Raw genomic sequence first — 12,992 nt, forward strand, 5'->3', positions numbered from 1 at the left:
TATGGTAACGGAGAAAAAGAAACTAACCAAAAGAAAGTCTGTGGTTTAGCTGAGGCTCAGCCTGTCCCAAGGGTTATACACTCGATATGTGCAGTTTTGGTTAGCACTTCCCTTGAATTCAATTCTGAATGTGACAAGCCTCAGTAAGTCTCATTTAGCATTCCGTCTAATAAGGAAATTGAAGAGAAATTTAACTGAAAATCATGGCACACAAAGAAAAGAGAAGAAAAATAAACAATGAAGTTATTTCTGTTAGTGCAAGACTCGTGTATTACTGTAATAGTTCATGATGATACAATGGCCTTTTTTAGATCAACTATGCTTTCATTCTCTATTACTGACATATAGCTGGTGTTCTTTTGCAAGGGGCTTAAAATATATTTCTTGAAACGGAGTGAAAAAGCAATGTCATTCATAGCTGTGGTATAGAAATCCTCTGTAAGGAAAGAAAGCAAATGCTTGTACTCTACAAGACTTGTTCTAAAATAATATTTTATGCTAAAACCAATAAATATTAAAATAATATTTTTTCTCTGTTAAATAAAAAGTTTTCATTAAATGTGAAATGATGTTTTGTGGTTTTCAAAAGTATTATAATCCCTTAAAATGTATAAAGTATAACTTGAATATTTTATATTTCTTTGATTTTTAAAAAATAATAATAAAAATAAAGAAATATATATACCCATGTACGTTTCTGCTGGCCAGTCAGTTTGATATCCAGACCCTTCCATTCAAAATAAAAGAGGCCAGTTTTTGATACCTGATATGTAGGGATTCATTTCTGCATCCATTGAGTTTGAAGGAAATTTATGACATTTCTTCTACTTTAGCTCATTTAGATGTTAAATCTGTTCAAAGATAGGCCTTACCTTTCGCCTTTCCAATAGTTAGAAAGTATTTAATAGAATGATGGATGCAATGAAAATTCTGTGGAACATGAAAACAAATATATTTTATTTAAGGCCATGTTTCAAAGGCTTTATGTTTTCATGTGCTTCTGAGGCACAGAAAAAATATTCATTTCTGCAACACTTTTAATAAGCCTACGTACTGTTTGGCCAGATTTTATATAATGTGTATTGCCAGGGACCTTTGTTTTTCCGTGGAGCTTTGTGGTCTCTACTACTTTATAAATCTTCTAATTCAAACAGCTTAATGCATTTCCTAGTGGATGTACCTATAGCTACCAGTCCAATATGTTCTACAACAGCTCACACAACGTCTGAGACCAGATTACAATATTTTTTTTGGCCCTGAGCCATCATGAAAAGGAAACGTATTTACATTTCAGAGGATTTTTAAATAAATTGTCGACTGAATTCAGAATTCCTACAAGACCCCAGCTACTGTGTCAGATCAATCTACATCCAATAAGTTGGATAGAAATTAATTTCTTAATAGTGGTCATATTAAGATATTCTAAGAGTATTCTAGTATATATCTTCATACGTACATGTGATAACAATATTTGACATCAACATCACCAATTCACTTAACTAGAATAGAGGCAGACTCCATCATAGCTCAACATCAGGGAGAAACAGCTTTTGCCCATCTGTAATGTAATAATTGATCTTAAAGGTTTACTTGGGTATAGAGAAAGAAACAGAAGAAAAAAATTGATGTATGGACTGGAGAATAATCCGCATATGACAAGAGTATTCCTTTGTCACCTATCTCACTCTTATCCAATGGTTAACTGAAAGATGTCTTCACTGGTTTCAGTATTCTAGCTACGCCACCTCTGTGGTTCATCTGCAAACACTGGAAAATTAAAAAAATATTTGTGAATCCAAACACCTCCCAAGCTGCCTTCTTCCCATGAATTTGACTGCTAACTGGATTTCACTAATAGCTTCTCACTTCACTGAAAATCAAAATGATTTTCAAATCAGTTATATGTTGAAATTGTACATACTCTGAGGAAACCTGGGTGGATTGTCGTTGACATCAGTGAGTGTGATATTTACAGTTGTTGACCCTGACAGCCCTCCGACCTGCCCAGCCATATCTTTGGCTTGAATGACAACGGAATAATGCTCTCTGGCTTCCCTGTCCATGTTGTGCAAGGCAGTCCTGATGACTCCTGTGAGGGAAAGAAAACAAACAAACAAACAAATCATCAGAATTAGCTTGTTCAAACAAGAGCAAAGGCTGGGCATAGCCTTTCTCTTAAGCTGTCTTTAGTCGTTTGTGTCATATATATATAAAACACAATGCCAGATGCTGCTAGAAAATCAATTTGCTTGAGGTTATAGAGAAATCAAAATATTATTTATTGAATCAATTATTATATTACCAAATAATTAATCTAATTTATAAAACACTTCTAGCCCAAATATACATTGCCAAAATACCAGTGTTTTCTCACATATTGTAACTGCTTAAATAGCTATTTAAAAGAAAAAGTAATGAATGGGAACTCTTATTCCACTGAATAAGACACAAATTGTTTTTTAACAAAAGGTAATTTCTTATTACCTTCTTATAACATACTTCTTTAAACTACCCAAAAGCTAAATTTTCTTATTTGACAAATCTCAAAAAAGATACTTTTGTATTTAATATATGTCAATCATGTAGATTTATGTTCCTAAGCATGACTTAACTAATAATTGTCTGTAAACTAAAAGATAGGCTTTTAATTGGTTCGACTACAGTACAGAGAGAAAATCAAAATTGAATAAGCCTAAAATTCTATCCATTATTATCTATCACTATCAGAAATTTTTTTTCACATTTAGTTAATTATACATGCAGAAGCAAAGATTAAAATAAAAGTAGGGACAGTCAATACTGTGGGCTCAGTTTCAGTTAGGGGACATTTTTCACCTATGATGATGCCTTTAAATTAGGCCCTGATAATTTCTTTGATCACAGGCTGACAGAAACATCATGGAATTCAATAAAGGGAAATGTTAAGTCCTATGCTAGGGAATCAGCACATGCTGTGGACAGTCTAGCTGGGAAGGAGCCTTTCAGAAAATGATCTGGGGTGGTCCTCAAGTTGGACATGAGCCAGCAATGTGTTCTCGCAGCAAACAAGGCCAACAGCTTTCCAGGCTGTATTATGAAATGCATTGCCAGCAGGTCAAGGGAGAGGATCCTTCTCTGCTCACCATTCATGAAGTCAAATCTGAAGTGCTGGGTCTAGTTCTGAGCACACTAGTACATAAAAGACATTGATAGACTGGAGTGAGTTTCATTGAAATAGAGAACTATGAAAATTTATAAACATTATATTTTCAAGGAACTAAGGTTTTAGCTTAACTTGTTTTGGACTATTAAAGTGAGTGGTTGCTATAACCAGTAAGAAAATATACCATAGCATGATCAAATGTTGCTTCTGGGTAAATTTTAAACATACAATAGCTAGTAAAGCAAAGCATCTTAAGTAGAGCCTTGCTCTTCTAGACAATTTTCTGTGCAGTATGATCTCAAGCTTTTTGACCCCCAGAGCTTCAGATAATGTAAAAAATGGTTTCCAGAACACTACTTTTCCTGTACTTTAAGATTACTTTCTATGCATTTTTTTGGTGAAACCATTTAGCCATTATTACATACAAAATGGAAATTTTCATGTAGCTTATGTCATTGTTTCCATTCTATTCTGAAAACAAATCACACATAAATTAGTAGATCTATCCACAGAGAATAATATTTTAAATTATTTTAACACAGTTTTGCACTGTAAGTTCCTTTCCATCAGAAGTGTAGATTTTGGACAAGCTGACTAAAAATACAAGTCTGTTTTAGTTCATCAGTGCTTTTTTCCTTAAAATGATACAGTTTGAAACAGATCTTTTTTTTGGAAACTGCAGCATGGTATGTTGAAATTAACCACAACTTATACACATTGTAACACAAATTTGTGGAGGCATTTGGATAAAAGAAACTGATATAATTTAAATATACATTTTCATCAAAATAAATATTCACAAAACTTGGTACTACTGTTCTGAAAATTCATTTTACTGAAAAATAGGAATATAGGAAAGTATTAGAATTAAGAATGTCCTGCTTTGACATTTTTCAAATAAATTGCTTCAGTTTTTTATATTGACACCAAACGTATCGGAACATTTCATGCTTATGCATATGCATGTACGAAGTATGGGATTTTTAGAACCTTCCATTTCGATTTGAAACAGACCAAGTGTTACATAGGAGAACATCTGTCTTCTGTACTATCCTCATCAATACACTAGTCACTTACATTTCTAAATTAATTTAAACAAGCAGAAATTCCTCTGTATTATGATATACGTTCCTCTTCTTTTTTGCTTCAAAGACTGTGATGCTGAATCAATGCTTATAGATAGCTAATAAGGATTTGTGGATGACTAATCATTTGACCTCTCTCACTTGCAGCAGGTTCTCAAAAATCTCTTTTCGAAAAATGAGTAAAGAAAATGAGCAAGTTTTTGGTTTCCAAAGCATATATTCAAAGTTTAGAATAAGAAAACTAGTTTTAAACTTTGATATGCTGAAGGCAGGACATAAGGGAAAATTTAGTTCCCTGTCTTTTCTTGGATGCATGTATATTTATACATCCTAAAATCATAAGATCAACATGAAGTATCTAACTACCGTGAGGATCCCAATGCTTTATCCTTGTCACTAGTAGCTCCACCAACTGTTCTGGCAGTATAGCACTAAAATCCCACTCAATTTCAGATTTCTCTCATGATCCTAAAATGTGTAAGGAGAACTTTCTTATATGTCTTTTCCAATAAAACAATATTACACACTCCAGCAATTTCTTTAAAACTAGGAATTGCCCCTGAGTATATGCTGTATACTTGGCAGGGATTCCTATAAATCCCATAAGAAAATGGGAAGTTCATCTTAAGAAAGATATTTCTCTGACTAAAACAATAAGGAAAAAAAAGTTAAAAAGAAAGTTGTCACAGGCTTTTTAAATTTAAACACAACCCTGATTTTTTCTCATATTTATTAGGCAGCACCGTGACCCTGTTAACTGAGCGCTTTTCAGCTATGACTCCAATATTTATTCATCTTTACTAAGAAAAGAAATCAAGAAAATAAAAAAAAAATCAAGACATAGACATCATTGCAGATATAACTCCATCCTGTTTCTTCTATTAAGTGAAGAATTTTTACAGTTTGACTATTGTGTCAAAAATCACATACAACACATGGAAGGCTATAACTGTTGGAACAGACTTGAGAAGGACGTACAATTTTGGACCTCTGCCCTCACAAATGGTCATACCTATTTCTATCTTAAAATTGTGACAGATGTTTTATCCCACATGGAAGGCTCTCCCAGGACACAAATTTTCTTCTAACTTCTTTTTTACATCTATTCAGCTCTAAATCACACCAGTTTTGGTAGGGTTTTTAGTTTTGTTTTTTTCTGTGACAATTTCTATTTGAAATATGACATGAAAACTACCTAGTTTCCAGATAAGACTTTAACACCAACTTTTCTTATTAAAACATTTTTATTTTTTATACAAAGTACATGTTATTGGCAGATTCATCTATAAATGAATAATATTTCCTCCAGTGATATTTCCAAATTAATGAGATCAGAATTACTGCAGAACCATAGAATATCTTAAGTTGGAAAGGACAAAGGATCCAGTCCTACTCTCTGCTTCTCACAGGACTAACTAAAACTAAACAACATATTTACTAAGTAGTTTTACTACATAGTACTATTAAATTTGATTATTCTACTCTGAAGGAGAAAAAAAATACAATTTTTGCACTTTAACACAGATACTGAACAAGTCAGCAGATACATTTCTTTACAGTCAATACCTTCTTTTCCCCAAGATTTCTGTAAGACACTTCTACGGTCTACAGCATCTGACAGTGTGTTATATTGTCTCTTTTAGCATTCTATGAAGAACCATTTTACTTACATACAACAAAAGCTACAACAGAAGGTTCCACTGTGACTGAGATTGTAAAACTCAAGACTTTAATTCAAGTGCAGACAAATATCAAGGAAATGTCTGCCACAGCCAAGTGCCTAACTATGCATTTACTGAAGTATTTAACTATGTAGTTAAATATCGGTCTGGTACTCTTGAAATAATTTTTCTTATTACATCCACAAAATAAGAACTCATTTTAAATTCAGTAACCACAGCTTAGTCCTGCATGATATCCGAATGGAATTGCCCCAGAATAAAACATGGTATATTTTAAATTTTGAGCTCAAAGGTTTTCTATCTAGTGGGGAAAACACAACTCCACTTTGATGACAAATTAGTTTACCATGGGGAAGTAAGTTTTTTTTTGTTTGGAAAATTTCTATTCCATTGGATCATGATCCTGGTCACTAGAGATTTGATGTAGAGCCACTAGATCATACTAGATTCCCCATATTCTAGTTTTATATATATTTGTCTTGTCATGATCATAGCCAATAATGATTCAAATATAACTTTAAATATCTATTTAATAACCGATTAAATGTGGGATTTTACAATCCACTGAGGGATGTGAACTATTGCAGATGATGATTTCATTAATATTATTTTTATTTTTTGAACAAAAATTCTACTTTTGTCACTGCTTTGCTCTAGGATATGTATCTAGCTTGTTTTATAGTAATTTAATATTCTCAATATATTGTATATATTAAAATACATTTTAAAATCTAATAATATTCTACTTTGAAGGAGAAAAAAAATACAATTTTTACACTTTAACACAGATACAGAGCACGTCAGCAGATACTTCAAAATAAACTTCAAATTTAGAAGTCCCAATAGACTTTGACTAAGACTCGTGATTTAGTCCAAATCATAACTGTAAACAGAAATGTGCAATACAAAGCTTCTGGTCATACTCCACATTCTGAATACTTCTATAACTAAGATGTTTCAATCTGGGCCCTTGAGTCAGATCTGCTTTACATAAGTAATATTATACATTTTGTTCCTTTACAGGGACGTCACTAGCTACTTCATGGCTAAAAGTCATAGCATTATAGAAATGATAATTAGTGGTTAGTTTTCTTCTCTTGTCATGATAGTATAGATATAGTACTGAAAGGCAGCCATTTCTTATGGAAATTTATCATTGAAATGAAATACATGAATCCCTCACATGAAGACAACACTTAAAGACAACTGCTACAAATATGGAAATAGAAAAAAAGGTATATTTTTAAAACAAAATAGTAAGAGTTCTTAAAGAATTAGTAAGATTTTTTTAAAGAAATATGTTAGAATAGCATTCATTTGGTATTAAAAGAAGGCAGGGGATTAACCAGACTGATTGTACTACAATGAATGACCCCAGGAGAAAAAAAAATTCTATTCAAATTACTACTAGCAGATATAGCCTTCTCTGAAATCTCTATGAGTAATAGACTGAAATTGCAAAATTAAAAAAGTCTTATGCTGAGGCCTCCTAAATTAAGGAATTTGAATAAAGCTTCTCTAACTGAGTGGAAAATACAGCAATTTATGTGGCAATTGCATGGATGCCAAATGTAATCACAGCACCTTCCCCTGTTTTCATAATTCAAAGTATAATCAAATTAATTAAATTTAGAATTTGCTGCCCTGTCGCCTCCCAGAAAGAAGACAAGAAGCTCTAATCTGCAGTACACAAATGCTGCAATCAAAGGAGTTTTTTACAGAAATATCATTTCAAACAGCCACCCTGTTTGAGAGTAGGAATCTCTCATTTTTTTCTCTTCCAATGGTTAAAGCACATGTAGATGTATATCAGGTTTGCCACCTCTGATTTAGTCAGTATGGTTCATAATTTTTCTGAGTACATTTCCCTCAGTCTCATGTAGGCTGAATTAACCATCAGGTCATTATTATCAGAGCTGATTTTCTCCTGAAGTGTTGTACTTGCCCCATTGTCTTCATCTCACTAGAACTTCCAAATCACTGGATTTGGAAGGGATATTTTCTGGGTTTAGTGGCTGGGGATTGTTGGTTTATTCCACTGTGAGTGTTGTCTTTCCTGTAAGCATCAACTTTTCACTTTGGCCTAGATGTTTGCATCAAACTTTTCAGCAATTAGGCATTAAAAAAAAAAAAAAGGCATTTTTTTTTTTTGATGCAGGTCTCATTAGCTAGTCACAACTTAAACTCTCTTAACAAACCTAAGTCTCCTGTAGCTCTATGTGGCTGTAAAGAAACAACTGTCTTTTCATTTGTTCTTCTGAGCTACACAGATGTGGTTCTACTCTTTGAGAACCTCTGTGGGGTTGGACCATAAACATGAGTTTACATGCACGACTCCAGTTGTGTCTGGCAGGCTGTATAGCTGTAACTTGAAGTACTATGTATAAATACATTTTTCTGTGTTTAAAAGTAGCAGAGTAACAGGAACAGTCAGCAGAAATGGATCAGAATAAGGCACTGCTGTCATAGTAACAATTAAGTAAAATACAGATTGAGTAGATTAAGTTGAATCCAACAAGACAAAGAGCATCAATTCTTCAAATATTTTCTAGTCCAAGAAAAGCAGCTAATATAACCATCTACACAAAACAGGCATGAAATGGACTATAAGAAAACAGGTGGTCTTCAGTTTCCAAAAGTATTTTCAGATTCTGTAAAGGAAGCTGGGGAGGGATGGAGCAGGGAAACCACTACTTGGGAGCCTGAGAGGTGGTCAGTAGAATCACTGGAAGCCAGAAACCTAGCTATTTTCTCTTCTATTTAATAAAACCATCATTTTTTTCCTCAAAGACATTACTACCAATCACATTATATGGCTTAACACCTAATTAACTACAGTGTAATAATGCAAATCCTCAAATTTTAGATTCTTTTTAAGCAACAATCCACACCTTGGAAAGAAATCTATGTATGGCTTGTATTTTTAGTATCATTTATGCAACCTGATACATCCACAGCTAAAATAAGTTCTTTCAAAACTCCAGGATATTCAAGTGTAATGGTTAATTCATCTCACAGATTTACTATTAATAGCTAAATGGGACCACCACATCTCCTGTAGAACTCAAGCCACTAATTGAATTAGCACTGTACTGAATCTAGTAATTTGATTTTGGCTAAAGCGAGTCCTGAAAGCATGTAATTTTGAACTGAAGTGATCAAGAGGTAGAAAATATCACATGTTTCCTTGGCTGAATATTCTATTCATTCATCATAAAGTCAGAGGTCTGCCCTTTATTTGATAATGTGCACTTTCAATTTCAAACTGTCGACTCTTGTTTCCCTCTTTCAGACTGACTTGTATTAGTTCACAGTATTTCTCCTTGTGAAGATACCACTATATTCTTATGAAGCTACCCTTTCTGATAAACTAAATAGGAAAAAGTTTTCGCTCTACAACCTTTTCTGCCATTCATAGTGTTATTTTTGTTTTTCAGCCTTTAAAGATTTTGTAAAAAGTACAGGAAAATAAAATTAATATTGATATTTTAATAATGTTACACACAAACATACACACCCCAGAATCAATTTCTGACGTAAATTTTACCTCCCTAATCTTTCTACAATATGTATAAAGAATCAGTCTAAGGGTTGGTTGGTTGGTTGATTGTGGGGGTTTTGTGTTTTTTTTTCATTTTGGTTTGGGTTTTTTTGGTTTATTACACCCTCACAAGCTTGTGACTGTTTTACTCTTAGTTTATATAGTTACGGTTCTCCTGGATACATTCTCACCCTTCTCTTGCCTAATTGTAAGACTTTCCATTTATTGCATTGAGTGTCACAGTTTACAAGCAATCTAGGCTATTTTACATAATGGACTGTTCTCATATTCAATCATCATTCTGTATTTTTTGTGTCATCCAAAAATTTTATCGACAGTAGTCTTGAGTTTCTTTTTAATTCACACAGAAAGAGGTTGAATAGAGTTGGTCTTACACAGATCCCTGTAAAGCCCTGGTGGAATCTTTTCCTTTCATGACAGTTCTGTCTTGATGATAACTTTTTTCTACCTCCTAGGCAGCCAGTTCATAGCCATTTAATATGTGCTTTGTTGCTACTACTTAATGCTGTCTATTTAACTAGAATGGCATGCGACATGGCAGTTATCTTTTTCAATATAACTTGTCATTTCATAAAACAAAGAAATCGTGTTTGTTTAGCATGACCCATTTCCCAAAAAGACATCATTGCACTGCCTTTTTTTTTTTTTTTCTTTTCATGGCTAAATTCTTTCTCAGCTCCTCTATTTTCCTTTTTACTGTTTGCCTAAATTTGCCAGCCTCGTGTTACAGATTTTTAGCTTGGTCTTTCAGAAAACTGACACACATTTTCATTCTACAAATTTCCTTATCTACTTCTTTATTCAGGGAGAATCTACTAACCTTCCTAGTTTTGGGACATGACAACAATTATATTTCCCCATAAATTTAAATTCTGTTTCTAAAAGAGTCAACAGGGAGAAAAAAAAGGGGAAATTCTGCCTTTTTTTTTTTCAGATTTTGAAGACTTCAAAAAAGAACTAATTCCTCAGAAATTGCTTATCAAATGTTATGTCCTGAAACTGTGCTAGTAGTTTCTATTGAAGTACAAATTGCATATAAGTTATGTGACTATTTCAGACAGCAAAATGGAGTTAAGTGCTCTTTCAAGCAAATCTTCTACCTGAGTGGTTTTGACCTCTTCTAAAATTGTTACTCCATCATTGAACATTTTAATTTTTTTCCACACAAAATTGTTGGAGATGTGGTATGGAGAAGTAGAAGAAAGACTTAAAGACAGACTGTGAATAAAAATAATCTTGTGTCTAGTAGGACTACTGTAATTTTCTGCAAAATTGTCATGATGAAATTATTCAATTTTAGCAGAAGATACTTCAGTGGTTTTGCACATGAATCCTTGGATTTGAATCTGAATTAGTGTCATTTATATAGTTATATATATGGAGAAACATGTGGTTAGGAGCAAAGAGGGCTCAATGGTCAGATTATCCAGCTTGAGCAAACCACTCTGATGTGTTCCTGTTAATGCAGTAGGCATGTGTCTCAGATAAAGCCGAATGGGGTAAGCCTGTAGCAACATGATGCAGCTGCTGTGTTGAAAATGTATTTTCCTTTTTTGACAATTCAATTAAAACGTATTTTAAAAACAATGAAGAATCTGTACCTTATGGGGGCAGGGGGAAGGAATAATTGCTTAAAGATGGCAACAAGTGACTGTTGGTTGAAATATGATATAAAGTATTAGGTTAAGATAGCTATTAGACATACCTAGATACAGATATATATGACTGACATATATCTTAATGTTGTCTAGTTATTGATGACTTCTCCACAACCTTTTACTTGTCAGGTAGGCAAGCAGAGGAACCAAGCAAATGATGTCATTGTGAAGGCAAGGGTAAAGTGTGCTGGAAGAGATGAAATTACTCTTAAGTTCAATTTCATCAGATATAAACTTCTTATAGGTGTATTTAATCCTTTGTGAGAAAGAACAACCTTAAGACACATGACGAACAAAACAATTAAGTAAAAAGGGGATGCATTCAGTAACCTCTGAACATAGCAGATGGGAATTAAGTAAATGAGTCTTCTCAAAGGAAATGATATTTGACAAGAAAGAGCTGAAAACTGTCTGAAAACTAACTACTTTTATTCCCAAGCTTGATAATACTTCTCTCTTAAAATAGAATTGACTGCCAGTAATAAACATTTCTTCTTGTAATGTCACATACCTTCCAACTTACACAAAAATATATTTAAAATATAGCTTGAATAAAAATGACAAAAGAAGAGCAGCTGAAGGTTAAAGCTGCTAGTATTTCACTCGTAATACAAAGCTCCTTATTCCTTCATAATGAGAGAAAATAAAGATGAGCCACAGACTTGACTTCACATCTCTTGCCTACTAGTATTGAATTAGGCTTTCATACAAATTAAACTTTTTATCTTTAATAAGTATATAATAATGTATCTAAATGGTGACAATTAACATAGTTGCCTTTTGAGTAATACTTTGGTTTCTTTTCAAAGTAGATCATCTTGATAAGAGGTCAGGAAGAGAGACAATGACTATATCCCCTTCCTTCCAAATAGGTTTAAATTGGTGTCCAGCTAATTAAAAAATTGAATACAGCATACAATCTTGAAAAGATTCCACATTTGGACAAAATCTCACATGATGACTAATTTAATTACAACTGACTGACAAGGTCAAGACATATAATTCAGATAACCTGTTAGTGAGAAAGCTTGCTTAGCCAACAGACCAAGCATTTGCATGCTGATTGTATTCTTTTCTCTCTGTGATACTTACCCGTTACATACTCGTGAGCATTCTGTTGAACTGCAATGCCTAATTGACCCACGCATAACATGTTAAGGACCTTACAGCAGTATAGCATAATTTATAATTGTTGTAAGTCATTTAGAGTGCAACCTTACTGAGCACTTCGGTATGCTTATTTGTAAAGTGTCCATGAAATACGAGACTGGTGTCAATATGGAAATGTGAATCATTTTTTCCATGTATCCTAGATACCTGAACTACAATGAAACCAATTTTACTTGATGTGTAACAATAGTGGCCACGCAAGCTAGTGTCTGTTCAAAGCAAAACTATTAAATTCAACAACCAGCAGAATCCCATCAACAAAAAAATTCTTAGTTGTGTAAATTGCTTTTGTGCTAGATTTAGTGTGTCGGAATACAAATACATATACACATACATACATGTATATATGTTACAATAGCTATGAGTAATTGGTTTACTTAAAGGTCCTTGAAAGAAAAATTCTAGAAACAAAATATTATCGTAATATTTCCTGAAAATAAAAAAATTAATGAACAAAAAATTTATAAATTTATTGAAATCTTGTTATTTGTATAAAAATCCCAATCTATTCATGGAATAAAAAATATTAGTTCAAACTCTGCATAAAAGAAAAAATATCTAAGAACTGCACTCTGGATAAACAGAATGCTGACTAAGAAACCATGACAGATAAACAGATATTTTTGAATGCTGAAAATGTGTCTGTGGTAGCATTAAGTGAACCACGATTTTCGTAACTTTCTGATGGACGCA

At 33.1% G+C, this 12,992-nt stretch overlaps 1 protein-coding gene across 9 annotated transcripts in view; it reads right to left on the bottom strand.

Annotated features, from left to right (window-relative positions):
* Nucleotides 1-12,992, bottom strand: part of CDH18 (cadherin 18) — a 486,743-nt gene that overhangs the window by 68,057 nt on the left and 405,694 nt on the right. For all 9 annotated transcript variants that reach the window (XM_017809411.1, XM_017809412.1, XM_017809409.1 and 6 more), the window contains one exon: nt 1,922-2,089. In XM_017809411.1, the coding sequence (XP_017664900.1) occupies nt 1,922-2,089 (168 nt within the window). The remainder of the gene's footprint in view (nt 1-1,921; nt 2,090-12,992) is intronic.

The sequence above is a fragment of the Lepidothrix coronata genome, unplaced genomic scaffold, assembly GCF_001604755.1.
Source record: "Lepidothrix coronata isolate B3197 unplaced genomic scaffold, Lepidothrix_coronata-1.0 Scaffold26, whole genome shotgun sequence".
Classification (NCBI taxonomy): Eukaryota; Metazoa; Chordata; class Aves; order Passeriformes; family Pipridae; genus Lepidothrix; species Lepidothrix coronata.